Source organism: Emiliania huxleyi, assembly GCF_000372725.1.
Source record: "Emiliania huxleyi CCMP1516 unplaced genomic scaffold EMIHUscaffold_43, whole genome shotgun sequence".
NCBI classification, from domain to species: domain Eukaryota; phylum Haptophyta; order Isochrysidales; family Noelaerhabdaceae; genus Emiliania; species Emiliania huxleyi.
In genome coordinates, this window is record NW_005198751.1 from 595924 (window position 1) to 623612 (window position 27689).

Sequence of the window (27689 nt, forward strand, 5' to 3'; positions counted from 1 at the left end):
AAAAAGAAAAAGAGAAGAAAATAAAAATAATGAAAGAAGAAAATAACAGAAAAAGAAAAAAAAAGAGTAAATAGAAAAAAAAGAAAAAGAAAATAAAAAAAAGGAAAAACAAGACAACTCAGAAGAGAGAGAGAGAGAGAGAGAGAGAGAGAGAGAGAGAGAGAGATGTTTGTTGTACTTTTTGTATGGGTCACCTCAGCCGCCCGCAAGCAATTCCACTCACAGGGAATGAAAGAATTTAATTAACAAAACAAGTCTCTCTCACAGCAGACAGGCTCGACACAGGTGCTCGCACAGGTGCGGCCGGTCCACCAACCTGGGCTGCAGTTCCAGCGCCGCCGCTCCGCCTATCGGTTGCATCGTGAGCCCCAGAATGCATGCACCACCAACGCGCGCGCGATGCGCCACCGCATGGCTTGCATGTCGGCGGACGAATACGGGAAGCCTCCCGTCATGCCCATCGCGGCCGCGCTGTCGGCCGCGGCACAGGTGAAGACGGCGCAGTCTCCCTCAAGCGCGGCGTCGCGCTGCGGCGCGCACTGCGGCGCGAGCACCAGCGTGGCCCGGCCCGCGTGCGCATCAACGACGCCCTCCACCGCGAGCCAACGCGCGAGGCAGCGGAGAGCCTTCTCGCCGCGGGAGGGATCCCACGTCTCGCACGCGTCACGCGCGGAGTCGAAGCACCACAGGATGGGCTGACCGCGCGCGCGCAGATCACACAGCGCCAGCCACCAGTGCTTACTGCCAGCGTGCACGGGGACGCACACCAACTGCGCGTCACGAATGCTGTCCAGCCCAGCCAGCTCTCGCAGTCTCTTGGCGGCGGTCCAACGCCGCACTCGATGGTAGTCGAAGGAGTTGAAGTCGTGCCCGCCAAGCAGCTTGAGGAAGTGGGTGTTGAGCAGCACCACGCGGCCACGGCATCGCTGTTGGACGACGTACAGGAACGCGTTGATGGTCTCATCACCCAGCCAAGAGCCAGGCGAGACCAGCTGCCGCAGGTCGATGCGCTCGTTATTCAGATGCAATCGCCCGACCATACCGCAGGATAAGCACTCGCACAGCTGGTGCACGAGAAGCGGCTGCATCGTTGCAGTTTCGTTGGTGCTGCGTGCCATCGCTTCACTTGCAATGTCGTCCACGACATAGCAGATGTCGTGCGCCCGCTCTTTGTCAGATCGAAGGCGCTGCAGAAGCCACAGCCAGCTTTGAGGAGAAAGCGAAGAGCATTGACTGCCACGGATTCACGGTCGATGCCCGCGCATCAGCCTCGGCCGCCATCGCTGTGCGGTGCAGAGCACTCGTTTGCGGCGCTTAGCGGGAGGTGAGCGTAAGAAGATATGAGCGGCGTGCGCGCCGCGTCAACAGTCGCGTCCTGTCTTCATGTGAAAGTCAGCGGTAGTAAGCTGGTTTAGGTTTTAGCAGGCCGTTTTTCTCGCGTCCCATTTTAAATTCGCTGCCCGCGAGTGCGGGTACGTGGCCACTACCGACGGCCGCGGAGTCCCACGTACGGACGCTGGTAACTAGCGCCGGCGTGCTGGGAGGGAATCAGCATAGAAGAATAATTCTTCTTCAGTGTGCTGTGAGAGAGGGTTGTATCTGAAGAATTCTTCTTCGTGCCCGTGTGCTGTGAGAGAGGCTTGCATCCTAAGAATTCTTCTTCAGCAGAGACAGCCGGCTACGAGTCAGAGCGCAGGCTCGATTGCCGGCTGCTCATCGCCACGTGAGCGCGCGCTGGCCCGATGCGACTCACCAAGACCGAGCTCAACTCGGTGCCCATCTACAACCTCTCGAGCGTGGGCAAGGCGCTCCCGCTCTGGGTCCACGACAAGAAGTCGCGCGCCGGCAAGGCGCGGGCGAAGCTGCGTCCTGCTGATGCGGCGGGCGAGCACGTCGAGGTGATCCAGGACCTGTTCTTCCCGACGATGTGCGGCAAGGCGAAGCTCTCGAGCGACGGCGAGACGCTCCTCACGACGGGCGGGTACCCGCCTCAGCTTCGCGCGTTTGAGCTCCGTGAGCTGTCGCTCAAGTTTGAGCGGCACTTCAACGCCGAAGTGGTCGACTTCCAGGTGCTGTCGGCGGACTGGAAGAAGGCAGTCTACCTGCTCGCGGACCGGTCGGTCGAGTTCCACACCCAGTTCGGCAAGCACCACACCACGCGCATCCCGGTGCACGGCCGCTGCCTCGGCTACCAGCCAGAGACGACAGAGCTGCTGCTCGCCGGCGCCGGGCCGGAGGTGTACCGACTCTCGCTCGAGCGGGGCGCCTTCCTGCAGCCGCTCGACTCGGGCGCGGCCGGCGTCAACGCGATCGGCGTCGACCCCACCCACGGCATGGTTGTCCTCGGCACCGCCGACGGAACGGTGCAGTGCTGGGACCCCCGCCAGCGATCGTTGCTGGGCGCGGCGTCGCCGTTCGCGGCGATCGACGCGGTCGACGGGTTCGGCGGCGGGGGTCCGGCTCCGGCGGGCGGGCTCCACCTCGGGTCGCCCGAGCGGTCGGTCACTTCGGTGCGTTTCGACCCGGGAGGGCTGCTGCTCGCGGCTGGGACGTCGTCGGGGCACGTGGCTCTGTACGACGTGCGGTCGTCTCGGCCGGTGCCGCGCGGAGAGGGCGCGGGGGCGGGAGGGGCGGGCGAGCCGCGCTCACCGCGGCGGTGCGCCCGTCGCGTAGGTGTGTCTCAAGGACCACAAGTACGGCCTGCCGGTCCACTCGATCAAGTTTCACCAGGGCAAGTGCGTCTCTGCCGACGCAAAGATCATCAAGATCTGGGACCACGCCGGGGCGGTGGACGCGTCGGGGGAGCCGCCCACGTTCGCGTCGATCCAGCCGCCCGCCGACGTCAACGGGCTCTGCGCCTTCCCCGACTCTGGCCTCCTCTTCGCCCCGCTGGAGGCGGAGCGTCTCGGCGCCGCCGCCCCAAGGTCCGGGCCAGGCGCGGGGGGCGGGCGGGGGCGCGCTGAGGGCGGTAGGGCGGTCTGTAGGCGCGTACTTCATCCCCGCGCTCGGCCCCGCGCCAAAGTGGTGCCACTTTGTCGACTCGCTCACCGAAGAGATGGAGGCGGCCCCTGCGGCCGCCGTGTACGACGACTACAAGTTTGTGACGGCCGAGGAGCTCGGCTCGCTCGGCCTCAGCTCGCTGGTGGGCACCAAGGCGCTGCGGCCGTACATGCACGGCTTCTTCGTCGACTCGCGCCTGCACGCCAAGGCCGTCTCCCTCTCCCAGCCCTTTGCCTACGAGCAGTGGCGCAAGCAGCGCGTGCAGGAGCGGCTCGGCGCAAAGACGGCGGGCCGGATCGCACCGGTCAAAAAGGAGAGGCCGCCCAAGGTCAACGCGGCGCTGGCGGAGGAGATTGCGACGCGCGAGCGGCAGGCCGTCAAGGAGGCTGCGCGCAAGGCGCGCCGCAGCGGCACGGCGGCGGCCACCGCCGCCGCCGCCGCCGCCGAGGACGACGGCGCGCGCGCGGCGGGAGGAGAGTCGCTGCTGGACGACGGGCGCTTCAAGGCGCTCTTCTCGGACAAGGACTTTGAGATTGACGTGACGAGCGAGGAGTACCTCGCCCGGAGGCCGCACGCGCGAGGGCAGCTGGCGCCGGCGCCGGCGCCGGTGGGGAGCGACGACGACGACGACGACGACGAGGAGGAGGAGGAGGACGGGGAGGATAGCGGCGAGGAGGAGGGCGAGGACGGGATGGGCGAGGAGGAGGAGGAGGAGGAGGAGGAGGAGGAGGAGGAGGAGGAGGAGGCGCGTGCTTGGAGCTCGTCGCGGGGCGGCCGCGCCGCGGCTCTGTCGGCCGCGCCGCGAGCCGCGCAGCCCCGCAACCGCGAGCCGCGAATGGTTGGCGTGCAAAGCGACGTGCTCGCGGGCGGCGCGTCGAGCATGGCTCCGGTCCTGCCGGCGAGTGCCACCTTTGGCGCGCGGCTGGCGGCGCTGCCCCGCGCCTCGGCTGGCGCGGCGAGGGGCGGCGCTGCCGGGGCGCACGAGATGACCTTCTCGGCGACCGACATGGCCGAGGAGCCGTCGGACTGGCTCGGGGAGGACGACTTTGCAGAAGACGCCGGCTGGGGCAAGGGCGGCAAGGGCAAGGGCGGCAAGGGCAAGGGCGGCGGCGGCAAGGGCGGCGGCGGCAAGGGCGGCGGGGGCGGCGGCGCCAAGGGCAAAGGTGCCAAGGGTGGGGGCGCCAAGGGCGCAGCGGGCGCCAAGGGCGCTGGCGGCGGCAGAGGGCGCGGCTTGCCTGGCGCTGGCGGAGGCGAGAGGTCGGAGAGGCGGGGCATGCTTGAGCGGCACCTGACGCCCCAGCGCGGCAAGGGAGGCAAGGGAGGCAAGGGGAAGGGGAAGGGGAAGGGCGGCATCAGCAAGCGCGGCGGCGGGCGTGGCGGCGGTCGGAGGTGACGCACAGATAGGATCGCGTCCGGGTGCGTGGGGAGATGCGAGGGTCTGTCGTGCTCCCCCACTCTTTGACGTGTTGTGTGTGTGTGGAGAAGCAGTTTACCGTACACTCGACGCCGCTCGGATCGATCGACTACACCTCCCACCGATCCGCTCGGAAGATTGGGAGCGTGGCGGTCGCGTGCGCGACAGGCGAGAGTCCATCACAATGACTCTCCAGTTTTTGGCGCGCCACCGAGATCCTGCTTCCTGGCGCACGCGTACAACGACACGACCGGAGCCGACGCTGAGGCGACCCTGCGCTACGAGTGAGCTGAACACCACCCATGTCCGCGATCCGCTCTTGCGAGGTGGCTTGGCAGGGGAGAGAAAGGATTACGTGTCGTTGTGTGCACTGTTGAGAACGTTGTTCATATCGAGGGGTCCCGTACCATGCGGAATCGACCCTATCCAGTGCTCAAGTGCTCAACGTTCATATTCAATGTGCTCTGTGTGGGGCCTGGGGCGTTCGCTCGTACTGCCTCTCGCGCCAAAACACCGCACGCCGCCCACGGTCGCGCGCGGCAGGCGGCACGCGGCGCCGCGACGCGGGGCGCGGGTCCCATCCACACATCTCCGCAGTCCAGAGAGTGAGCGCAGCGGTAAACTCAGAGTATGGTCAGACCATGTGTGGGGATGCGCGAGGGCGAGCGAGCGGTGTATGTGCCATGAGCCGAGGACCGCCTCTGGGTGATGCTCCGATAAACCCGCCGGATCTTCGACAAAACCCGGACATTTCTTTTTTTGGAAGGGTAGGTGTGAATACAGCTTTCTGGTAGGGTTACATCGACGAACTATGCGGCAATCGACTGGGGGGCAGCCCCCCGGCACATCCCGCACAGAGACCTGGATGTAACCCGATTGTGAGCGTGAGTGAAACCGCCGATGCGATTGCTCATTGCTCAGTCAGTGACCGACAGTCAGTCGCAGCAGACTTTGACGATTGGCGGCCTCGCGCCCTCAGTCGCCCTCCTCTACTAACGGCCCTGCCCCAGCCCAGATGCCTCATCCAGGGTGGTGCAACCACTCGCGCAGGGAGGGAGAGACAGTCGGCGATCTGCGCCGCGCAGATGAGCTCCGCCTCGTCTGCGTCGAGGACGTCCACCGCAGGGCTATCATAGCGCCATATGACGCACTGCCTGTTGTTCATTACTTCGCAGGTGCCAACGTCGAGGACAATCTCACTGGTGGCGGCTGCACTCCCGGCCGGCGGTAGGAGAGATGAAGGCTAATGTACTTGGCAGTGTACGGGGCCTTCCGGCGTGAACAGTGCCCCGGGACGAAAGAGGAGGCGACGTCTCTCTCGTCCACGAGCGCCTCGATGTGCGCATCGACGGTGTAACCAGCTTTGAGAGACGGGAACGAACGGCGGTGAATCGCCGACAGGTGCGCCTTCGTTCCTACCACCACTCCCACCACCGCCAGCTCCGCCGTGGACCTTGCCGGGCCCTCTGATGATGTAGTGAGCAGTTCGTCCGAGCCGTTGTTGTACTCTGCTGTGGCGCCAGCTCGGTGTACAATACGGACGAAGACGGCCACAGCAACGGTGTAACCAGCGCGAGCAGGCAGCGCGAACCGCTGTGCCTCGGCGCGCCGGCCGCCGAAATCCTCTCAGAGTTCTTTGGCATAGGGGAACCCCAACCCTAAATTTTCTTCGCCTGCGGCGGGCCATCACTTGGATTCGCTGCTTTCGGATTCATAGCTCTTTCGCACGCCTTTATCCGTCACTCCCCCGAAGATTGGAGGTGTTGATTTATGCACAAATCTATGTGTTGCGAGCGCTAGATGGCGAAATTTTCTTCGCCTCCGGCGGGGCCGCTCGCCGCGGGGCTAGAGAGGGACTTTTGTCGATGTCGGCTAGAAGTGCTGCACCTTTTTGAGAATTTCACCCCTCTCATCTCATGGGGGGGCGCTTTTTTGAGCATGCCGCTGCCATGGCGCATGGGGGGGCCCATGCCTCACCATCATCGCGTGCTCTTGACACTTGACTCTTGACACTTGAGCCGAGATCATGTGTGTCAAGTACGGCTTTTTACACACATATGTACATGTGCATGCATATGCAGCTCTACAGCCTTGTGTGAGCCTTAGGCTCACACAAGGCTGTAGCTGCATGAGAAGGGTCATTGTGTGTGGTAAGGTCACTGCACACATCTCATCTGGCCTGGGACAGCGCCTCGCGCTCCCTGCCCACACACAACACGAATAAAAAGAGAAGCAGCGCTCCGGACACTCACTCACACGTCAGGCGCAGTGGCCGCAGGGGTGGAGGGGGCAGCGTGGGGGGAGGAAGCGTGCAGGGTGGGGTGCACCCGTCCTACGTTAGGGTGCAGCCCTGCGAGATGAACGCCTTGCCACACCGGCCGCGAGGGTCCTCCTGCTCCTGACTGGCGCGGGACAACGGCGAGCATGTAGCACAAGCCCTGCGCCTGCTCCTGGACGTCCCGCTTGTGCGGGTGAGCCCGCAGCGCCGCGGTCGCAGCCTCGAGCGCGCCCAGCTCCACGGCGCGCTGCTTCCGCGCGCGCCCGGCGCCGTCGCCGCTGATGCAGATCTTTGCCAGCGCGAGGCAGCCGTTCTCCTGCACGCCCGCCTCGCGCGGGTGTGCGCGCAGCGCCGCCACGACGGCCTCGATCGCAGAGCTCGCGGCTGCGCGCTGCGCGCGAGCGCACGCCATCAGAAACGAAGACCGCGAGCGCCCGACCGCGTCGCTCGACTCGCTGTCGGCAACCCGCCCCTGCCCAACCACGTTGGCGAGCGCCCAGCAGCCATTCTCCTGCACCTCCACGTCGTACGCGTGCGCGCGCATCGCCGCCACCATCGCCTCCAGCGCGCCGACCTCCGCAGCCCGCGCGCGCGCCACGTCGTTCGGCGCGTCGTCGCTCGCAGACACCGCGTACAGCATGTGGCAGCCCTCGGCCTGCACGCCCGCGTGCGTCGGGTGCGCGCGCATCGCCGCCACCACCGCCTCGATCGCGCCCGCCTCGGCCGCGCGCGCCTCCCGCGAGGGCACCGCGTCGCCACACAGCATCGTCAGGGCAGAGATGCCCTCCTCCTGCACGCCCGCGTTCGTCGGGTGCGCGCGCATCGCCGCCACCACCGCCTCAAGCGCGCCCGCGTCCGCCGCGCGCTCCTCGCGGGCGGCGGCGGCGTCGTCGCTGCCGCTGCACATCTCGGTCAGAGCGGTGCAGCCCCACTCCTGCACCCCCTCCTCCTGAAGGTGAGCGCACATCGCCGCCACCGCAGCCTCGATTGCGCCCGACCTCACCGCGCGCTGCTCGCAGGCCGCGCCGACCGCGTCGTCCCCGCTGCACATGTTCGCCAGCGCCTCGCACCCCGCCTCCTGCACGCCGGCGTGCTGCGGGTGAGTCCGCATCCCCGCCACCACAGCCTCGAACGCGCCCGCCCCGGCCGCGCGCTGCTCGCGCGGAGCGCCGGCCTCGAAGTCGCCGCACAAGTTTGCCAGCGCAGAGCCGCCGCTCCACTGCACGCTCGCCGACTGCGGGTGCGCGCGCATCGCCGCCACCACCGCCTCGAGCGCGCCCGCGTCCGCCGCGCGCTGCTGCCTCCCCTCCGCGCCGCCCTCGGTGCCGCTGCAAATGGTTCCCAGCGCCGCGCACCCCTTGCACTGCACCCTCTCCTCGCTGTGAGTGCGCAGAGCCGCCATCACCAGCTCGATCGCGCCCGCCTCCGCGGCCGCCTGCCTGCTGCGCTCGTCCGCGCACAGATCCGCCAGCCGTTCCCCAACGGCGGCGGCGACGCGAGGGACTGACGCATGCGCCCGCAGTGCCGACATCGCCGCCGCCAAGTCCATCTCCTGCACCGCCGCGTCGCTCGGCGCCGCCCCCTCGCCCGCCTCGCCAGCCTCGAGCGCCGCCAGCCGCGAGAGAAGCTGCTCGTTCTCTGCACCTTGAGACCGCAGCTCGGCCTCGAGCGCAACCACGCGCGCCCTGAGCGGCGCCAGCATGCGCTGGCACACGGCGAGGGGGCACGTCGCCTCGTGCGCCGCCTTGTCTGCCACCATCCCCGACCACGTGCAACCAGCCTCTGCCGCCGCGCACGACCTCGGCCGCTGCGGGCAGCCGAGCTCGTGCCGGCCGAGCTCGCCGCGCGTCGTCGGCAGCCCGCAGTGCGCGCACGCCGCCGGCAGCACCGCAATCCGCTCCTCGTGGCTGCGGTTGCGGATCGCCTGGTCGAGCGCGCCGAGAGCCATGCGGCACGCCGGACACCGGCGAGGAAAGACCAGCCGGGCGTCGCAGCCGGCGCAAAAGGTGTGGCCCTCGCGGCACTGGTGCTGTGCGCAATCCGTCACCTCGAGGCAGATCGGGCACTCGAGGGACTTCGGGTGCGGCTCGGCTTGCGGTCCGGCGGGGGCGGTGAGGGAGGCGCGGGCGGTGAGGGAGGCGGGGATGGTGGCGCTATAATCCTCGAGGAACGCCGGAACGCCGGCGATGGGGGCATCATCTCCCGCGGCGGCCGCCATCCTGGCTGCGGCCCGGGCTCTGTCTTGCGCGTTCCCGGCCGCCTGCGCCGCCTGCGCCTGCACGTCGGGCGCCTGGGCCGCCGCGGGGCGCCCTGCTGCACTCTCAAGTATCCACCGGCGCAAGGCTGAGGGAGGCGTCACCGTCGAGGAGTCTTCCGACGGTGCTGAGCTTTCCATGTCGACCACGCTCAGAGAAGCAATACTGCGGTCGCCACGCCCGCGCTCAAGCCAGCTACGAACGAGTTTCGGAGGCGTCGAAGGAGTCCGAGGAGAGAGGGGGGAGGAGAGGGAGTGGCCGGCGCGCGGCGCGCGAATTTCTTTTTCTTTTACCCTTTTATCGCCCCTCCCCGAGGCTCCACCGATAAACCCCCGAGAGGCGCAAGAGACGTTCGCTTTCCACCCACTGCGATTCGCAGTGTATGTGGCTCTTACGTACATTCCCCTCCTCTGTGTTTTGTCAATGTATGTGGCTCTTACGTACATTGTGTGAGCTCTGTGTCTTCCTTTCCCACAACAACCTCAAACCCCGACTTGCCAACAATACCGAGGGCCACACCCACCGCGCGAACCTTCCGAAGGAAACCTCGATACTCGTAGCAAACCGAGGCGATCGCCGGTGGGCACCGCAGGGACGGCGGCGCGCATCCCGCCCACGTAGCATGAGCGGACTCAAGCACTGGCTGTCCACCTGGCGGCCGTACGACGTCGCCAACACCCTCGCCGCCGCCACGGTCGGCGCCACTCTCTACGCCAGGCAGCATGAGATGCTGAACGACCCATTTGTGGACGCGACCAATGCAACGCTCAAGCCAGTGCACCAGGCGCGCATCCTGCGCGGCGGGCCGGCGTGGCGTGAAGGCAACTATGCGGCCCATCATGCGCCAACCACTCCCACCCTCGCAACAGGCGATCACGGAGGCTTGGAGCGCTGACCCGGGCGAGATGGCCGCTGCGGCGTTTGAGTTCTGGCTGTTTGTGTTTGCGATGGGAAGCTCGCCTGTCGCATGGCTCATCACCGCTGGTTTCCAGTCCGTCACGCCGGCCATGTGGGCCGAGTTCCTGCCCTGGGTCGTCGTCACCTTTGGCTCCCTCTTCAAGGGCCTCTCCGTCATTGCTTGCGCCGCCTTCGCCGGGACGTACGGGCCGCCCCCCTCGACCGCGTCGCCCCGGCTCGCGCGCGCGCACGCGCGCGCAACGGCAGGTAGCCAACACATACCGCCCCGCAGGTATTGGATCCACGGCCTGCTGATGCTGCCGCTCGACCTGTACGCGACACCAGACGCGCTAGAGAAGTTGATGGTCGTCAAGGTGCAATCGAAGAAGCGTGTCGACCCGAGCAAGCTTCCAAAGGCGGTGCTCAACATGATGGGCAATCTTGTTTTTGTCGCCTTTCCCATCGTCACCGGCCTCGTCTACGGCTCTCTCAACTCTGACCATTTCCTGCGCGTCGACGAGACGCTGCCGTCGCACAAGGAGCGCTGCCTCTGCCTCGCATCGGTCATCATTGGCAACGAGGTCCGATCTCATCCGCGCCGAGCCCTTCCCTGCTCCTCGAGAACAACGCGCTGGCCCCACCGCCTGGTCTCGTCGCCTGATTCCTCGCCCTCCCCTCCCCCCTTCCCTCAGATCCTCTTCTTCTACTCGCACTGGGCGCTGCACACAAAGACGCTCTATGCGCGCATTCATAAGGCGCGTGCCAAGCCCCTGCCACTGTTGGACAAAGGGGCCCGTGCCACGCAGCGCGCTCTCTGCTGCTCTCCTCTGGCCCTCCAGCGCACCGTCCCGCCGAGCAGAAGCACCACGAGTTCACCTCGCCCATCGCGCTCGTCGCAATCTACTGCCACCCGATCGAGTTTGTGCTCTCCGACATCGTGCCGCTCGGCGCCGGGCTGATCGTGGCGCACGCGCACGCCTTCTTTGCGCTCATGTGGATCGTCACGGCCGTCATCGGCACGCAGGTCCACCACTCGGGCTTCCGGCTGCCGTGGCACTTCAATCCGGACGAGCAGCCCGACTTCCACGACTTCCACCACGAGAAGTTCAAGTGCAACTATGGCCACCTCGGCATCCTCGACGCAGTGCACGGCACCTCGAAGATGTGGCTCGACCACTGCGCCAAGCTCCAGGCCGAAAAGAAGGCCAAGCTCCAGTGAGAGCGACCACCGCAATCACGCGCAACTGCGGCCCGTTCCCGTCAGCCAACGCGCTACTGCGGCCCGTTCCCGTCAGCCAACGCACTCTATGTGCCTACGTGCCTTGCCCTGGATCCCAGGGTCTGTCCCCCGCAAACTGGCCCTACGTGCCTCGAGCCAGTGTCACTTTGCATGTGCCTACCTAGCTGTCCGCAATCCGATAAGTCCCGGACACCCCCGCGGAGACCTGTGCGTACTCGTTCTGGTGTCTCGTGACCCCCCGTTAAGGCCGCCGTTGCTGGCAGCCGGGGTGCTCCTTTGTACGTGATTAGGGTGTCGGAAAGCCAGAGAAACCCCTGGCACGCGCGCCGGCGCGTGCGGCTCTTGGGGCGTACCGGCGGGTTTTGGGGGAGTGCGTTGAGATGCCGTCGTAGTTCCGGGCATCTCCTGGCGTTCAATAGGGCCGCGCCGCGCACGACTCCCTTCTCTGGCGACGGAGCATTTCGGCGTCGGAGCCTGCAGGCGAGACCCCCGGAACCAAATGCTCCCGCAGCGGCCGGCGACGCCGGAGTCCGCACGGAGGCTCGCCGGACGACATCTAATCTTCGATGGCGCTGAGTTTGAGCTCGGCCGCAAGCTCGGGGCGGGCCGATTTGCGACTGTCTATCATGCAGACCGGCGGCGGGTGGACTCGCCTGCCTGCGCTGGAGCTCACCTCCCCACCCAGCTTGCCATCAAGGTGTGCGAGCTCGCTGGCATCAGCGCGTGGGGCAGGATGGCTCTCGTGCGCGAGCAGGCACTCTGGATGAAGGTCGACCACCCGAATGTCGCGAGGTGTCTGGGAGCGATCAAGACGCCCACGCAGGCGGTGATCCTGCTCGAGGAGTGTCAAGGCGGCGAGCTCTTCGAGAGGATCATGAAGATGAACCACTTCTCAGAGGACAGGGCGGCGCGGCTTACCGCAGAACTGTGCTCTGCCGTTTCGCACCTCCACAGCTGCGGCATTGCGCACCGCGATCTAAAGCCCGAGAACATCCTGCTCGCCTCCGACGCCGACGACGCGCCGCTCAAGCTAGCCGACTTCGGCGCGGCGGGACTGGTGCACGAAGGGCTTCGGACACCCTGCGGCTCCCTCGGCTATGCGGCCCCAGAGCAGCTCCGGGGCCTCTTCTCTCAGAAGCGCGACCGCTCTGGCGCGCCGGCGGCTGGCAGCACCTACGGCTACGAGGTGGACGCGTGGGCGGTTGGTGTCATTGTCTACATCCTCCTCACGGGCGTGATGCCCTTCGACCCAGCGCGGTATCGGGAGGCGCCGCTGACCGTCGCTTTTCCGGATGACCTCTTTGGTGGTGTGTCGGCGGCGGCGATCGACTTTATCGAGCGCTTGCTGTGCCTCTCGTCCTCCCACCGCATGACCGTCCAGCAGGCGGAGCAGCACGCTTGGCTGCAGCTAGCGTCGCAAGACACCGCAACCGCTTCTACCGGAGTCATCGTCGCGACTTGCACCGTCGAGGGGCCGGCGCCGGCAGCTGAGCTGAAAGAGCCTGCGCCGCCCACTCCTCCCACAAAGCTCTTGGAGCGCCGCTCGCTCCCTGAGGTCAGCTTCGGCGTATGCGAGGGGAAGGCGGCGGGGCCTGCCGCCGTGCCTCTGCACCAGAGCGACAGCCTCGCCAGCGATGCCTCGCACGCGACGGCAGCAAGTGCCACCCTCGGAGAGGCTGCGCGAGGGATGGAGCCCGCCGTTACCAACCCCGGCCGTCCCGCCCCCGGCTTGCCCACTCCGAGCAAGCTGCGCACGCTCAAGGAGTCGGGAGCGCTCGAGCGACAATGGCAGTTCAACGTCCCCCCACGGCTTTTAGAGGGCGACGCGCAAGACGCGCACGTCCCAGTGCCACGCGTCGGCCGTTGGGGATCGTTTGAGGAGGAAGCTTCAGAGAAGGGCTTGCCTGCAGGCGGCGAGAGCGCCGCAGTGGCCGGCATCATTGCCGCTCATTGCGAGTACGTCCCTCTCGGCTCTGCAGACGGAGGGGTGGATCTGCAGCTGCCGGCGCGACGCCGACGGTGAGGCAGCACCAGCAGCTGGAGCTGCATTAATTTTACTCTTGCGCCCCGTGGCCGTGGAGCCTCCAAAAACACACTTGTGAGACAGTAGAGAGAGGCAATCTCTTATTCTGTTTCTGACCAAAGTAACGCAAAATCTAGTGCAGGGCGGGGCGGGCAAGAGCCCCCCCCCCCTTTCAGTTTGAAGACACAGACGGCCGTCCAACACACAAGAACCGCGCCGTGGCGTGCCCCACCCTCAATTTAGCGCGATCTCGGCCCGCGACGCTTGGACCGCGGGGTCGCGTCCGCATGCCGGTTACACATGATTCGAGTCCGCCGCCTCTTGCCACACATGCCTCTTAGCGGCGCCCGAGTGCATTGATGAGTCTCTGTCGCTGCCCCATCTTGAGGCCAAGCTTCGCCAGCCGCGGCCCCGCGTCCGCCCCAAGAGCCGCGAGCGCGTCGACGTCCGTCTCGCCAGCCTCCGCGAAGGCGGGCCTATTCACAAGGATGCGGCGCCATGGGGAAGGGAAGGGCGGCCTCTCTGACGCGCCCGGGGGAGACTCGCCAGGTCGACTCGAGACCCAAGGAGCGCAGCAAGGCGCAGAGCCGCGCCCCTGCCTCCGGCGCCGCCTTTGCGGTCGGCGGCTTGGCAGGGGCGGCGGGCGGGGCGGCGGGCACGGTGGGTACGGAAGCGTCGAGCCGTCGCTGCAGCGCCCGCGGGTCAACCGTGGGGGCGGCGTCGATGGCGCCCCAGGCGCCGGATGCTGCTTTCCCCTCGCCTCCGCCGCTGTCGCCGCCACCGCCTCCACCACCGCCGCCGCCGCCTCCGGCCGCGTGCGACGGCGCCTCCTCGACGGCGGGCACGAAGGGCTTCTCGTACTCGCGCGGCGCGAGCGGCGCCTCCGGGTCGGCCACCTCCCTCGGGATGCTCGTCAGCGGCGCCCCCTCGGCCGTGCCTGGAGGCAGCCAGCTCGGAGCATCGCCCTCGTCCGGGTCGTCCGTCGCGCCCGCCGCCGCCGCCTCGCCCTGGTTCGGCGGCGGCGCGGCCAGCGCTTCAAGCTCCTCTTCAAAGGCCTCGTAGTCCACTTCAGGCGCCTCCTCCCACACCTCGCGCTCCTCAGCATCCCCGCCCGCACCGCCGCCGCCCGCGCCGCCGCCGCCGCCCCCGGCTCCACCGCCAGCCTGGCCGTCCTGGCCGTCCTCGGGCGCCTCGTCCTTCTGCTTGTCCAGCTCCGCGGCTCGGTCCGCGTTCTCCATCTTGAGGAGTCGCTGCACCTGCTCACAAGACACATCCCTCCACCAGCCACCCACACACGCCCTCGCGCGGAGAGGCGCCGCGCCGTGTCGCTCTGCTCGGCGCGCGCGCGCCGGTCCCGCAGCCGCATCAGCTTTTGCTCCTCGAGGCGGTCGAGCTTGATCTGCGCCTTCTCCGCCCGGTTCTTCGACCACAGAAAGTCATCTACCTCGCGCCGCTTGCCGTTGTCGCGCCGAACGTCGATCACCCCGACCTCGACGACGAGCACGGTGCCGGGCGGCGCCTTGTTCACAGCGGAAAGTGTGAAGAGACGGTGCGCACCCCTCGACCACGAGCCACGTGCGGGGAGGCGCCCTCCGCGCGGCCACGAATGGCATCATCATCCGCTGCACCTGTGCAGGGGATGGAGGCGGGCCGTATGCCGTCGCTCGTCGGTGTGCGGCCGAGCCTGCACACCGGCACTAGTTTCTCTCCGGCAACACGGGCGAGGGACCCGAGGTGGTGAGACCGCCGCCCGTCCTTCGCCCCGACGCCGGATCGCGAGGGCTCGAGGCGAGAGCGCCGCCGTGGCGAGAGGAGGCGGGAGGGAGGAGGCAGGAGGGGAGGAGGGGAGGAGGCAGGCGGGAGGAGGAGGGTGCGGCGCGCCTCCTTGACGCCAAAGACGAAGGTCGCCTCCTCACACATCGCCATGGAGGCGATCGCCTACCGCAGGGGCCCGGCGAGGCGCTCACACGCGCCAGCGAGGGGCGGGGCGGCCGGCGCAGAAGCAGGGGCGGCGCGGGCGGCGCTGCAGCGTGGCCGCCTCGTCCCACGCGCGGCAGACGAGCGGGCCGCCGTCGCCCATCATGTTGAGCATGGGCATCGCGCCGTTGGTGTAGAACTGCTTCCAGTTCGCCCACCGCATCCGGCAGTTGGTCTCCACCACCGCGCCCTTCTCGATCGGAGGCCGCCGCCAGCGGCGCGGCCGCAGCTTCACCCAGCCGGCGCCCTCGCCCTTCTTTGCCTCGAGGTTGTTGGCGGCGCGGATCGCGAAGCAGATGTGCTTGTGCCACTGCCAGTGCACCTTCTGGTGCAGCTTGCAGCAGTAGGCCACCGCGAAGCACCCCATGCAGCGGCGGAGCGAGTGGACACCGCCGCCCAAGTCACAGTGGGCGCACTGCGTCAGCGAGGGCGGCTCCTCGCGCACGACGATCTTGTTGCCGCCGATGTAGTGGGTGAGGGCGCGGCCGTACCGATCGCGCCGCTTCTCCTCCGCCTCCTTCTTCTGGTCCCACACCTTCCACGCGTTCCGCTCCCAGTCCATGGCGCCCTTGACGTACTGGTCGCGCCGCGGCGCCTCAGCCTCGCGCTTGAGGGCGAGCGCGCGCTCCTGGCTGGCAAGCTCACGCACGCGTGCCTCCTCGGCTGCCACGTCGTACCCAAGCAGCAGCGGCTCGCGGGCGGCCGTCCGCGCCGCCGCCGCCGCCGCCCGCGCCTCTCGCAGTGCCGACACGGGCTGCAGCGGAGCCGACTGTGCTGCAGGGTCCCATGTCCAAAGGAGGCGAGCGAGGCGCTCGAGCCAGAGATCCGTCGTTGCGGCGACGCCGAGCTCTGCACCAAGCGCGGCGAAGCGACCCTCGCCGCAACGTTCGCCGGATGGGCTGGCAGCAGCAGGGTCTGGGCTGGCAGCTTGCTCCATTCTACACCCTCTCGTCTCGGCCGAGCTCCGGTCTGCTGCCTCTCTGCTGTGGACCACTTCGAGCAAAAGTGAGAAATACGGCGACCCGCACGCGCGCGCGCGCGCGCGCGCGCGGTCGTGTGTGTGCGAGTGACTGCTACCAGGGACCATGGGCTTGTATGAACAACAACGAAGGCACGCTCAAAAAAATGCCTAAAGAAAGAAAGAAAGAAAACAGACAACCCAAGGGAGGGATGGGAGTGAGTGAGTATTCTTGATACGAAACCACGACGACACACACCAGTCGACTCGCATCGGTTGCCTACATGAACGGCGGAGCTATTCTCGCGCCCACACCACACCTGGCTCCAACGTGGACACGCCCATAGCTGGGGACACTACTAGGTCACGCATGGCATCACAGAAGTTTTATCTCTGGGCCCCGAAAGGCATCTCTAGCAGTGTCGTTACACATGCTCCCTCCCCTCCTGGGCGCATGCGCCTCACGTCTCGCCAGAGCATAAGCCCTTGGCGTGTGGCGAGACGAGTTTTTCGCCATGCAGCGAGCAGCAAGCCGCCCGCCGCAAACAGCCGGAGGCCTCGCCGCGGCACTGACTGCGCCGCGCTCCCGCACCCGTCGACGCAGCTCCCCCCGCGGAAGACCGCGCGTAGACACACACACACACACACGGGATGGGAGGACGGCACGCCGCCACCACACAGGGATTTTAAGCCGAGAGGAGTGTGGTGCTAGCCGTCGCCCACCCTCGGGCGTCTACCACTTCCTATCTCTCTTCGCAGTTTCTCACCAATTCTCGCAGCGACCTTCATGCCACCTCTCGTTTCTTCTCACTCTCGTCCTCGTTCTCTCCCCTGCTGTTTCATCCTCTGACTCATCGCTCTCCTCGGCCTCGTTCTGAGACGCCGCTGCCGTCTGCCTTGCTCTCGCTGCTTCTCTCGCCGCTCTGCGTAACTCCGGTCTCCGCCCTCCTCGCGGCATAATTTGGCCCCTCGAGTTTATCGAGCTCCCCTCGCGCAAGGACCACATTTCTGACTCCCACTCATTTGCCTCCAAGTCATGTCGTTGCTCTCAAAAAAATGCCTGTCGTGTCGTGTCGGGTCGCTAGACAGAAGGCCAGGGCAGCACTGGCAAGTGCAACGCGCCTCATGTCGGAGAGCGACCGTGCCTCGTTCGCCGCTTATGATGTAGAGTTTGTTGTAGAGATTTCACGTTGTAGAGCGCCTCTACATCGCTCTACAACGCAGGCGCCTCGTCACGCGGCGGATGTAGAGCTCTACAGCTCTACAGCGCTCTACATCGCTCTACAACGCAGGCGCCTCGTCACGCGGCGGATGTAGAGCTCTACAGCTCTACAGCGCTCTACATCTCTACAGCTCTACAGCGCTCTACACTCTACATCCTCTACACCCTCCCTCAGACCAGGTTTCCCCTTAACTGCAGCACGCCCCCTCTACTCGGAGCTAGTGATACGGCAATACGTACCGCCCCCACGCAGTACCTGTACTACTCGACGATAATACAAGAATATGCAGCTTGGAAGTTGCAGACGCCTATAAAGAAAAAACAGCACGCTAAATTTTGGCGGCTAAAAAGCAAAGGACGGGCGCTTTTGATCGGCAAAGCAAAGTTGGAGTAACGGCGACCGCGTCGCCACAATGCCAGTCGCCTGTCGAGCAGCCTTGGCGGCGCGCATGCGCCGCAGGGTTGACCGACAGCCGCGCGCCTCGAGCCTCTCGCTCCACTCGCGGCACGACGCACCCCGCGCGCCGGTCAGCGCAACAGGAGTATTGCGACATGCTGCACAACGCCAAGGACAGCACTGAGAAGCTGCGCCAGTCGCCCACCAGCATGTCTCAGCACCGGGTGAGGGAGCATGCTGCGCACGCTGATGCAGCACGAGGTCACCACCAATCAGGCCCTCACGCCACTGCACGGCCGCCCTCGAGCACCAGCAGCCGCGCTGCGCCATGCTCAAGCTCAGGAGGCCACCCTGCTTCTCGCAGCTTTGTGCAGCGCAGCGAGCGAGCAGCGCCGCACCAGGCGGACCCATGGCGTACTCAGCCAGCCGTGAGGCGGAGGCAGGCCGAGTGAGCGCGAGCCGCGCGGGAGGCCATGCCCCGCGCACCGGCGAGCGAGTGGCACGAGAGAGTGCAAGTCGTCGCGCATGCTTTTGCGTAACTGCTGCTGACTGGACCGCACTAATTCTTTACTCGCCACACACGATACGCTGGCTGGGTAAGGACGCCTCCGGCTCCTGCCCTTCCACGCGAGGCGCAGCTCGAGAGACGCAGCCGTTGCTGCGCGTATGGCTGTGCAGTCCACCGCTCCGTCGCTCCCGCCGCCGCCGAAAAACTACATCCAGCGCGCGCGCACGCAGCAGCGGAACCTGACGGCAAGAGCAGCAGAGGTCGGCTCGGCAGTAGGTCGGTCGTCGGCCAACCTGATTAGCGAGGTTGGCTACGCGGCGAGGTCTGTGGCGCCCGAGTCGCTGGTGCGAGCGTACAAGGTGTGGCCGACGAAGAACGTCTTCTGCTGCTGGGGCTTCCTCATGACCGGCCCGGTCGAGGACGTCGGCCCAAACAGCTGCGCGTGGACGTCGCTGCTCACGCCGATGGCGATATTCTTCTACACGTGGAGCGACATCCTGTGGGACCCGTCGCACGTGCCGCCGGTGTACTCGTACTTTTGCTGTCTCGCCTTCGCCTCCGCCGTCTTTTGGTTCTCCGTCACCTCCTTCACCGACCCCGGGATCATCCCGCGTGGGCCAAAGCCGTCGGGCCCGATGCCGCCGCAGCGGACTCGGACGGACGAGCGGGGGGCGACGGTGTACGAGACGTGGTGCAGCACGTGCAACGTCTACCGCCCGCCCCGCTCGAGCCACTGCTCCGACTGCGACAACTGCGTCCGCGACTTTGACCACCATTGCCCGTTCACCCGCAACTGCATCGGTAACCCTAACCCTAACCCTAACCCTAACCCTAACCCTAACCCTAACCCTAACCCTGACCCTGACCCTGACCCTGACCCTGCCTCAGGCGCGCGCAACTACGGACCCTTCGTCATGTTCCTCTCGTCGACCTGCCTCTCGCTCGCCGTCGTGCTCATCTCCGCGCTCGCCCTCCCCACGCGCGTGCCGCCGCACCCGGGCGCCCTGGACCCGCACTCGACCGGGCTGCGCGGCCTCGCGTCGACCGTGTCGGTCGTCTTTTGCGCCGTCATGGCGGCACTCCTCTTCTCCTTCACCGCATACCACGTCTCGCTCATCTGCGCGGGCATGACCACCAAGGCCTCGCGAGATGGGGCCGAGATCTGCCGAGAGATGGGCCGAGAGATGGGCCGAGAGATGGGCCGAGATGGGCCGAGAGTATGCCGTGTGCCATGACGACCCGGGGCACGCCACATCCCCCTCCCCCTGCCTCCGGACGTCACACACGCGCGCAAGCACGCACGCCCCACGCGCACACACCACTCACGCCGCCTCCTCCCTGCCCGAACCCTCGCGTGCAGCGCGCCACCCTCCCCTCCCCTCCCCTCTGCGCAGGAGCACCTCAAGGGGCGGCGCGCCCTCGTGCAGCAGTCCACCTTCGAGCGCCTCTGCGAGCCCTGCGCCGTCCAGCCGTCGCAGATCCAGCCGCGCAAGCTCGTCTCTATAGCGGTGGGCGGGGAGCCGCCCTCCGCCCACGTGGCGACCATCTCGCAGGCGCCTCGTCCACGCACGCACGAACCACACGCACGCATCTGCGTCCACATCTGCAACACACACACACACACACACACACACACACACACACACACACGCGCACGCACGCACGCACGCACGCACGCGCACACACACACGCAGAAGAGGGGAGGAGAGAGACAGGTCCACAATGCCGACCAACAGCCTGTGTGGTGGGCGCCCGCTTCCCCTCATCGCGGCCCTCTGACCCCCCCACCCTCTCCCCGCCCCAGGACGACCTCTGACCGAGGCCGTGACCGTACTTAGCAGTACCAGCAACACCGCGCGGGCGTGTGCAGCGCACGCCTCTCCCCCATCGCCTCCTCTCCCCCCATATCCGCTGCGTCACGACGCCCCACGGCGGCGCCTCGGAGGCTTGCCGCCTCCGACGTGTCGCCGGCCGGGGGGGGGGGGGGGGTCAGGGGGGGGTGAGCACGTCTCATCGCTCGCGCGGTGGGCATGCACTGTCTCCGTCCAGCGGTCCAGGGAGTAGTGGCGCGCCGTGAGTCGAGTGAGTGTGAGGGGCATAGGGAAGCGCAGTTCGCCTGTTGTCGACTGCTCTCGTTTTGTCGACTGCACACGACTTTTCCGCCTTTCCCTTTTTGCACACCCCGGGAGAAAAAACAAAGAAAGAAAACGGAGAAAGCAACGGAGGGATGGGAGGACGGCACGCCGCCACCACACAGGGATTTTAAGCAACACCCCGGGAAAGGGGAATGTGTTTCTTTTTCTCGATCCCACGGAAGAAGCAAGCCAGGATCCTGGCTCCGACGCCAATGAGGCTCTACCTCCAGCTCTTTCTCTTCGCCTACCCTGTGGCGGCGCTCAAGGTGACGGTGCTCGGCGGCAGCGGCTTTGTCGGGTCGCGTTGCTGCAAGGCGCTCGTGGAGAATGGCGTTAGCGTGACCTCAGTCTCGACGAGCGGCGCCGCGCCAGACTGGTGCGCTGGCCAGGAGTGGGCGCAGAGCGTCGAGTGGCGCAAGAACGAGCTGACGCGCGGGTCGCGCGAAAGCGTCGTGGAGGCAGCGCTAGACAGAGCTCACATCCGCTCACCGTTCAGAGTCTCACCGGGAGACAGACATATCACATCGATCGACATCCGACCATTCAGGGATCTCACAGCTATGTCAAACCTCACATGCACATGTCCATCTGTGCTTTTGGACGCCGAGCAGCCTCCTCCACGCCCCACTCCTCGTTTCTCCTCTCACAGGCGATCGGCTCGCCCGACGCCGTCGTCAGCGCTGTCGGAGCCATCGGCTTTGACCGGCAAGGGCTGCTGCTCGGCAACGGCGTCGCCAATGTCGAAGCGGCCAGGGCCGCTGCGGCGGCGGGAGCGAAGCGCTACGTCTACATCGGCGTCGCCTCTGAGGTCGCCGACGCGCGCGACTGGCTGCCCGGCTTCTTTGCGGGCTACTTTGACGGCAAGGCGGACGCTGAGGCGGCCATCGCGGATGGGTTCGAGGGGGCGAGCACCTTTGTGCGCCCGTCCTTCATTTACGGCGGCGACTCGTTCGGCCTCTTCCCGCCGCGCGTCAGCGCCGGCTACGGCTCGGCGGTCGAGGAGCTGCTCTCCTTCCCGCCGCTCGAGGCCCTCGCCAACGTGCTGCCCGGCCTGCTCAAGGTGGCGCTGCGGCCGCCGGTGAGTGTGGAGGCCGTCGCCGGCGCCGCGGCGGCGGCCGCGCAAGGCGAGGTGAGTGAGCCGGTCCTCGAGGGCGTCACGGCGATCAACGCGGCCGCGGGCGCCGAACCGGGCAAGGGCCTGAGCGAGATGCTCGGCGCCCTCAAGGGCAAGGTGTCTGAGCTTGCAGCGGCCGAGGAGTGATCTGTGTGAGGGTCTAGGTGCGACGGTCGGCCCGCCCGCGAGGCAGATTTTGAAAAAGACAGAAAACAGCGGCGCAATCTTGGCATGCGCGCCATACATCGAGATCTCTGCGGGACACCAGTACCAGTAGATTTGTTGAGTGGAGATCGTAGACGATGCCGATCAGAGATCTTCCACACACAGCATCTCTCACAAAACTCAGAGATCTTTAACTGAAGATAGAGATCTTGAGCTGCCGCCATCGGCACCTCGAGATCTCAGGCCGGAGACGGAGATGTTGACTTCGCGCCTTTGTATTTAGCGGGAGGAAGCCAGGTGGGGTTTAGCCCAATGTGGGAGATGCTGAGAACGCACACAACGCCTCTCGGGGGGGAAACACCCACAAACTCCAAAAGGGGGCTGCACACCGCTCGCGTGGAGGACTGGGGGGGGGGGGGGGGGGCACCAAAACTCTGGACTTCTGGAAATGGGGGGGTGGGGTGGGGGGTCCCCCATTACGGCATGCGCTTAGGAAAGGGACGGTAAGGCGCGCTGCTGGCGTCTGTCGATGGCGCGTACAAATATGTGCGTGCAGATGTAAGCGCAGACCCCCCAACCCCTCAGATGGAACAAACTACAACTGTATGTACTTTTAGCTTACTGGGAGAAAAGAGAGAGGGGGTTGTGTTCTCTAGGCCCCTAAGGGCCCTACGCGCGGCGTGCGTCGGCGTGAGAGCTCGGAAGCGAGCTTTGCACGGCGCGATCGAGGATGGCACGGTTCACCCCCTTCACCGAAGCGATGGAGATGCGTTCCGCGTGGTGTGACACAAATGAGAGGCGGGAGTGGGGAGGGTACGCGGTGCGGTCAACGCCCGAGCGTTGAGCCTTGCGCGCAAGGCGGTTGATCTTTGCAACTGCTGGCGGCGAGAAGCCGCCGCCGAATGTCTCGTGGAGAAGCAGGTTGAACTCTTGTTTCGTTTGGCAAAACTGTAAAGAGTTGGTGACCTCGAGGTGTACGTACTTTTAGCTTACTGGGAGAAAAGAGAGAGGGGGTTTGTGTTCTCTAGGCCCCTAAGGGCCCTACGCGCGGCGTGAGAGCTCGGAAGCGAGCTTTGCACGGCGATCGAGGATGGCACGGTTCACCCCCTTCACCGAAGCGATGGAGATGCGTTCCGCGTGGTGTGACACAAATGAGAGGCGGGAGTGGGGAGGGTACGCGGTGCGGTCAACGCCCGAGCGTTGAGCCTTGCGCGCAAGGCGGTTGATCTTTGCAACTGCTGGCGGCGAGAAGCCGCCGCCGAATGTCTCGTGGAGAAGCAGGTTGAACTTGTTTCGTTTGGCAAAACTGTAAAGAGTTGGTGACCTCGAGGTGTACGTACTTTTAGCTTACTGGGAGAAAAGAGAGAGGGGGTTTGTGTTCTCTAGGCCCCTAAGGGCCCTACGCGCGGCGTGAGAGCTCGGAAGCGAGCTTTGCACGGCGATCGAGGATGGCACGGTTCACTCCCTTCACCGAAGCGATGGAGATGCGTTCCGCGTGGTGTGACACAAATGAGAGGCGGGAGTGGGGCTGGCGAGGTACTTCCACCCTGCTGTGGGAACAGCTGACGCAGTCTCGCCGAGGCTCGCCCGACTCGGCCAGACAAAAACCCCGAGAGGCGTCGAGTACCTCGCCAGGAGTGGGGAGGGAGGTGTACGATCCATGAACACACACACAGCCACCACCGCAGCGAAGCATCCATGTCGGTCTTCTTAGTGCTCCTGCCGAGCCTCGCGCCGAGCCTCGCGCCGAGCCTCGCGCCGAGCCTCGCGCCGAGCCTCGCGCCGAGAGCGGTGCCGTTTAGCACGCGCGGCGCCATCGTTATGCAGGAAGACCTCGCTGCCAAGCGAGCCGAGAGCGGCAAGGCTGGCGCCGCGAGTCTTGTGGCAGGCACCGCGGGCGGCCTCCCCTTCTTGCTGCTGGGCAAGGCGGCCCAGATTCCACCAGGATACAGTGACGCTCTGTGGGAGTTCCAGGCCGATGGACTGGCTCTCATGCTGCTTCTCTTCGGCGTCGTCTACCGCTATGCCGTCCGAGATGACGAGAACCCGATGCTGAAGCAAGGCGTCGTCGGCGCCTTTGTCATCACGCGAGCATGGGCGCGAATCACACCGCCTGCGACGTGCGGAGCACTCCCACTCTCTTGCGGCGCACCGCTCGGCTACCTAAACTGGGAGATGATCGGACAGGGTGCCTATGCGACCGTCGAGACTGCCGCCGCATGCGTCGCCGCCGCAGCGGCCATTGAGTTTGCCTTCAGCAAGGGCTGGATTTCGAAATGCACCGACGGAGTGTAGAGTACACGACTACAACATACTGAACTATTTCGGACATTAGCTCAGAAATTCTCGTGGAGGGCTGTGTCCTGTGAGCGCCGTTTTTTACGGGCGGTAAGACAACAAAAAGAGAGTCGCGCCGCGCGCCGCGCCGGGACACACATGTTTTGCTCTCTCTCGGAGACGGTCTCGCCACTCGCGAGAGACACTCGAGACACACACGTCGGCCGCCCTCACTCGCTGCGAGCGCCGTGCGCCCACTTTTTGTGAATCGCGAGAGCACTCGACTCGAGGAAGGCCTTGTCGCACTCATCGCACCGGTGCAGCCTCTCCGCCTCCCCTTCCCCCCCCTCCTCCTCGCCGCTTCGCTCCTCGCCGCCGCTGCGCTGCCTCTCCTCCGCCGCGCCGGCGAGCTCGCAGGCGTACAGTAGCGCGTCGGCCGAGTTGGGCTGGTCCGCCCGCCTCACCGACTCGAGGCTGAGGCGCGAGCGCTGGTGCGTTGCGAGGCTGCCCAGGTAGGACACCTCGGCGGCGTGCGCAGTCGGGAGGGAGGTCATCATGTGGCCCTCCTCCTGCGCCTTCTCCTGGTGCGCTCGCTTGTGTCTCACCAGCGCACTCGCCTCCACAAAGGTCGCGGGGCACATGCTACAGACGAAAGGCTTGGAGTGCGTCCGCTTGTGACGCGCGAGGTGGCCTGCTTGTGCAAAGGCGGCGTCGCACTGGTCGCACTTGAAGGGCTTCTCGCCCGTGTGGATACGCTTGTGCTCGGTGAGAGCTCCGGAGCGCTTGAAGGCGGCGCCGCACTGCTCGCACTTATGCGGCCGATTGTTTGAGTGCGTCTTCTTGTGATCGACCAGATAGCGCGCCTGCGCAAACGCGGCTCCGCAGATGTCGCACTCGTGCGGCAGGCGCCTCTCGAGCCGGTCGCCTCCCGGGCTGGCCGATGCCGACGCCGAGGACGCGTCTTCGCTCCGGCCTGGGCTCGACGTCGCGTTGCTCGAATAGCTCGCGTTGCTCGCGAAGCTCGGATTACTGAACAAGCCGATGCAGGCCCTCTTGGCCGGCGGGAGATGGCAGCCCTCCAGGCCCGCCACGTACCAGGGGCTGAGCGCCGCGCTCGGGGCGGAGATGGGGGCGGAGACGCTCTCTGACAGGCCCGTGAGGCTCTGCTGGGCAGGCTGCGGTGACGGCATGGCTTGCACTTGCACGACCGGCATGCCATGTGACTGCGGCCACGGTACAGGCATGCACGTCGAGGCTGCTCCCGCCAGCACGATTTGCGCCTCCGTGACGTCGCTCGCCAGCTCAGGCGGCATTGAAGAGTGGCAAGCACCTTGAGTTAGCAAGGCTTTTGCCTGACTGAAACGTCAGCAGCAGCGTTCGACTTCCTTGACTCACCATTTCGTGCGGAGTTTTCGCGCGACGTGACGAGGCTGGCCATCAACCCCTGCCTAGAACGAGTACAACGGCTAAGAGTGATCTGTGAGGGTCCACCCGCAGGCGCATTTTGTATACCGAGGCGGTGCCCGGTGCCGAGCGCAGGCGGTCCCATCCATCATACCTCACTCAGTCAGACAGATGCGAGATAGATGCCGCACAGGCGGAACGACTCAAATTCGAGCACTCCTGTCAGATCGTCCCGCAAGGAAGTGCTGACTCGATTCTACCTCGATCGAATTCTTCTGGTACCCCCACGACTCGGAACGCGAATGTGACAGGACCATCGGGTCCTTCAGCCACCAAAGCGAGATCAATCACCCGAGAGCAGCTGAGTCTGCCTCTGGCCTCGCCTCCCTCTCCTTCAGGCATTCGTGGCATCCTATGGGTCGTCCAGAGTATCGTGTATCGACCTCTGGCTTGTCAGCCGGTCACTTGATGACGACCATGAAGTACAGCGATCGCCACCTCGCTGGCCTCTCCGCAAGGCCTCCCGACCGCGTCGAACTCACGGCGCGGGCTCTCTCGGCTACGGTACCGGCCCCAGCTTCGGCTGAGGGCGAACAAGCTGCCGAGCCCAAATCACTGTGAGAGTCGTGATTTATTGTTGGTTTTCAAATCTCTCTCGCAACAGAGGGCCTTGGCACCACAGCGTAGGCTCTGCTGTCCGCCTTGGACTTCGAATGAGTAAATTAGGACGTAATGGGACTTGAGCCTCTGCCCTGCGCGCCCCCGCCCTGCCCCGCCCCGCACATCCACACCCAACGCGCACATTCAAGAAAACCCAGTTCCGCCAAAAAAAGAAGAGGGCGGGCCGCGCCGCGAGAGAGTTCCTGGCTTCTACAATGGAAGACGCTCGCCGTCGCGCCGAGCGGCTCGAGGCGCTGCTCCGGTTTGCGCGGCCGATCGCCTCGGGCCTCGTCAAGGAGTTCTTCACCGACGGCCTGTGGGAGGCAGTGCCAGCGTCGTGGCGCGAGCCGCTCGAGGCCCTGCCGCTCCGCTCCCTCGCCGAGCTGCTCTCGGGGAGGGGCAGCGTCGACGTTCCGCCCGGCTCGCCCGCCTGGCCGCTCTCGCTGCTCGCCTTTGTGGCCGCCTGCCACGCCGAGCGGCTTCCGGGGCAGCTCGAGACGGCGACGCCAGCGAGCGCCGTCGCCAACGGGCGGTGTGCCGAGGAGGCGCTGCTCGACAAGCAGCTTCGCCGCGCCGTCAACCCGAAGAAGATGCACGAGATCGTCCGGTTGGGAGCGCTCGCCGATAGGCTCGGCCGTGCCGCCGGCTGCGACGAGATGGTGGACGTCGGCTCAGGGCAAGGCTACCTCTCCCGCGCGCTCGCGTTCGAGCACTCGTGGACAACCGTCGGGGTCGAGGCGGTCTCCTCGAACGTCGTCGCCGCGCGGAAGATCGACGACGCCGTCCGGCCGAAGCTGCGCTCTCAGCTCGAGGCGAGGCAGCCTCTCGCGCCGCTGAGGCGCACCATTGTGTGCTTCCGCCTGCCGCTCACCGAGAGAGGACGGAAGGAGTTCAGAACGGAGTACTGCGGCGAGTAGGCACGTCGCTGCCTGGATCCCACCCGGCATGAGCCCCAGCGAGCTGCGCGCCATCATCGCTCCGGGCGAGCAGTGCGTGCTCTGCGATGAGGCGGAGGGGGAGGAGGCCGCCACGCCACCTTCTTCTCCGCCTCCTCCGCCTCCTCCGCAGCCGCCACAGAGGAGCGCGCTGCTTGGCTTGCACACTTGCGGCGACCTCGCGGCGACTCTGCTGCGGCTGTACGACAGGGCGGGGGCGCGCTCGGCTGCTCGACCTGTCCACGACACGTCCACGACACGTCCGGGACTTGCGTGTCGCAGGCAGGCCCGACGCTTGGCTGCATCATCAACGTCGGCTGCTGCTACATGTTCCTGTCCGAGGAGGGGAGCGATGCGCCGCCCGCTGGCCCGCGCCAGCTCGCTGCGGGAGAGTGGAAGGTGTTCGAAGGGAGGAGAACGCCTCTCGTCCGCGCGCCATGCGCGCCACCGTCCAGGACACGTCCGTGACATGTCCGAGACGCGCCTCGTAGGACCACCCCCCTCACCCCCCTCACCCCCCTCGACGCGCCAGACGAGCCAGCCACAAGGAAGGCCGCCCCAGGCCCAGCCGGCGGCGAGCGCGGCACTGGCGCCGCCGAGCCCGCGCCGAGCGACGGCATGCCCGAGGCGCCTTCGCCTCCTTTGCCGCCGGAGCCGGGCTTCCCGCTGAGTGCTCTCCTCTCCTCGAGGGGCGTGAGGATGGGGTGAGCAGTCGGACTGTAGGGGGGGAGGGAGGTATTTCTGCTTCTTCTGCTGTTCCTTTTTTGCATTTGTGGTGTTCTTCTGTTCTCTCTCCTTGCTTCTTCTCTCCCGTGACCTTTGTTTTTTTT

The 27689-nt window shown here is 66.0% G+C and overlaps 12 protein-coding genes across 12 annotated transcripts in view; 8 read left to right on the forward strand and 4 right to left on the reverse strand.

The window, feature by feature from the left end:
• Positions 1-205: 205 nt before the first annotated feature.
• Positions 206-1118, reverse strand: EMIHUDRAFT_451491 (hypothetical protein; the record flags this gene model as incomplete). Its single annotated transcript, XM_005769228.1, has 1 exon — positions 206-1118. The coding sequence occupies one exon, from the start codon at positions 1116-1118 to the stop codon at positions 348-350; it is 771 nt and encodes a 256-aa protein (XP_005769285.1). The 3' UTR covers positions 206-347.
• A 624-nt stretch (positions 1119-1742) lies between these two features.
• Positions 1743-4393, forward strand: EMIHUDRAFT_210455 (hypothetical protein; the record flags this gene model as incomplete). Its single annotated transcript, XM_005769229.1, has 6 exons — positions 1743-2597; positions 2686-2902; positions 2985-3376; positions 3506-3607; positions 3815-3889; positions 4172-4393. 6 exons carry the CDS (start codon positions 1743-1745, stop codon positions 4391-4393), a joined length of 1863 nt encoding a protein of 620 aa, XP_005769286.1.
• Positions 4394-5429: 1036 nt separating this feature from the next.
• On the forward strand, positions 5430-5645 carry EMIHUDRAFT_356037 (hypothetical protein; the record flags this gene model as incomplete). The annotated part of the gene is made up of 1 exon (XM_005769230.1): positions 5430-5645. The coding sequence occupies one exon, from the start codon at positions 5430-5432 to the stop codon at positions 5643-5645; it is 216 nt and encodes a 71-aa protein (XP_005769287.1).
• Positions 5646-6286: 641 nt separating this feature from the next.
• EMIHUDRAFT_102807 (hypothetical protein) lies at positions 6287-8910 on the reverse strand (the record flags this gene model as incomplete). Its single annotated transcript, XM_005769231.1, has 2 exons — positions 6287-6301; positions 6790-8910. 2 exons carry the CDS (start codon positions 8908-8910, stop codon positions 6287-6289), a joined length of 2136 nt encoding a protein of 711 aa, XP_005769288.1.
• A 659-nt stretch (positions 8911-9569) lies between these two features.
• Positions 9570-11063, forward strand: FAH (putative fatty acid hydrolase; the record flags this gene model as incomplete). The annotated part of the gene is made up of 5 exons (XM_005769232.1): positions 9570-9722; positions 9817-10046; positions 10137-10425; positions 10537-10603; positions 10684-11063. The coding sequence occupies 5 exons, from the start codon at positions 9570-9572 to the stop codon at positions 11061-11063; spliced, it is 1119 nt and encodes a 372-aa protein (XP_005769289.1).
• A 520-nt stretch (positions 11064-11583) lies between these two features.
• EMIHUDRAFT_66065 (hypothetical protein) lies at positions 11584-12489 on the forward strand (the record flags this gene model as incomplete). The annotated part of the gene is made up of 1 exon (XM_005769233.1): positions 11584-12489. A coding segment is annotated over one exon (906 nt), but the record flags the coding sequence as incomplete, so codon positions are not given.
• Positions 12490-15070: 2581 nt separating this feature from the next.
• EMIHUDRAFT_210460 (hypothetical protein) lies at positions 15071-16171 on the reverse strand (the record flags this gene model as incomplete). The annotated part of the gene is made up of 3 exons (XM_005769234.1): positions 15071-15712; positions 15940-16031; positions 16162-16171. 3 exons carry the CDS (start codon positions 16169-16171, stop codon positions 15071-15073), a joined length of 744 nt encoding a protein of 247 aa, XP_005769291.1.
• Positions 16172-18262: 2091 nt separating this feature from the next.
• Positions 18263-20356, forward strand: EMIHUDRAFT_436500 (hypothetical protein). The gene is made up of 4 exons (XM_005769235.1): positions 18263-18970; positions 19058-19308; positions 19564-19722; positions 19974-20356. The coding sequence occupies exons 1-4, from the start codon at positions 18328-18330 to the stop codon at positions 19983-19985; spliced, it is 1065 nt and encodes a 354-aa protein (XP_005769292.1). The 5' UTR covers positions 18263-18327; the 3' UTR covers positions 19986-20356.
• Positions 20357-20516: 160 nt separating this feature from the next.
• EMIHUDRAFT_210462 (hypothetical protein) lies at positions 20517-21695 on the forward strand (the record flags this gene model as incomplete). Its single annotated transcript, XM_005769236.1, has 4 exons — positions 20517-20756; positions 20954-21382; positions 21455-21535; positions 21612-21695. 4 exons carry the CDS (start codon positions 20517-20519, stop codon positions 21693-21695), a joined length of 834 nt encoding a protein of 277 aa, XP_005769293.1.
• A 1586-nt stretch (positions 21696-23281) lies between these two features.
• EMIHUDRAFT_210463 (hypothetical protein) lies at positions 23282-23878 on the forward strand (the record flags this gene model as incomplete). The annotated part of the gene is made up of 1 exon (XM_005769237.1): positions 23282-23878. One exon carries the CDS (start codon positions 23282-23284, stop codon positions 23876-23878), a length of 597 nt encoding a protein of 198 aa, XP_005769294.1.
• Positions 23879-24438: 560 nt separating this feature from the next.
• EMIHUDRAFT_46659 (hypothetical protein) lies at positions 24439-24762 on the reverse strand (the record flags this gene model as incomplete). Its single annotated transcript, XM_005769238.1, has 1 exon — positions 24439-24762. A coding segment is annotated over one exon (324 nt), but the record flags the coding sequence as incomplete, so codon positions are not given.
• Positions 24763-26139: 1377 nt separating this feature from the next.
• EMIHUDRAFT_464286 (hypothetical protein) overlaps positions 26140-27689 on the forward strand; it is a gene marked incomplete at both ends in the record, with an annotated part of 3113 nt that continues 1563 nt past the window's right edge. Inside the window, 3 exons of the mRNA XM_005769239.1 lie at positions 26140-26774; positions 26842-27060; positions 27351-27563. Coding sequence (XP_005769296.1) covers positions 26140-26774; positions 26842-27060; positions 27351-27563 — 1067 coding nt within the window. The remainder of the gene's footprint in view (positions 26775-26841; positions 27061-27350; positions 27564-27689) is intronic.

Excerpts from the sequence above, each read along its gene's own strand:
- EMIHUDRAFT_436500 (XM_005769235.1), top strand. The coding sequence starts at position 18,328 with ATGGCTGTGCAGTCCACCGCTCCGTCGCTCCCGCCGCCGCCGAAAAAC. Across the intron at positions 18,971-19,057 it reads GTTCACCCGCAACTGCATCG|GCGCGCGCAACTACGGACCC; the intron begins GTAACCCTAACC and ends ACCCTGCCTCAG. Across the intron at positions 19,309-19,563 it reads GCGCGGGCATGACCACCAAG|GAGCACCTCAAGGGGCGGCG; the intron begins GCCTCGCGAGAT and ends CCCTCTGCGCAG.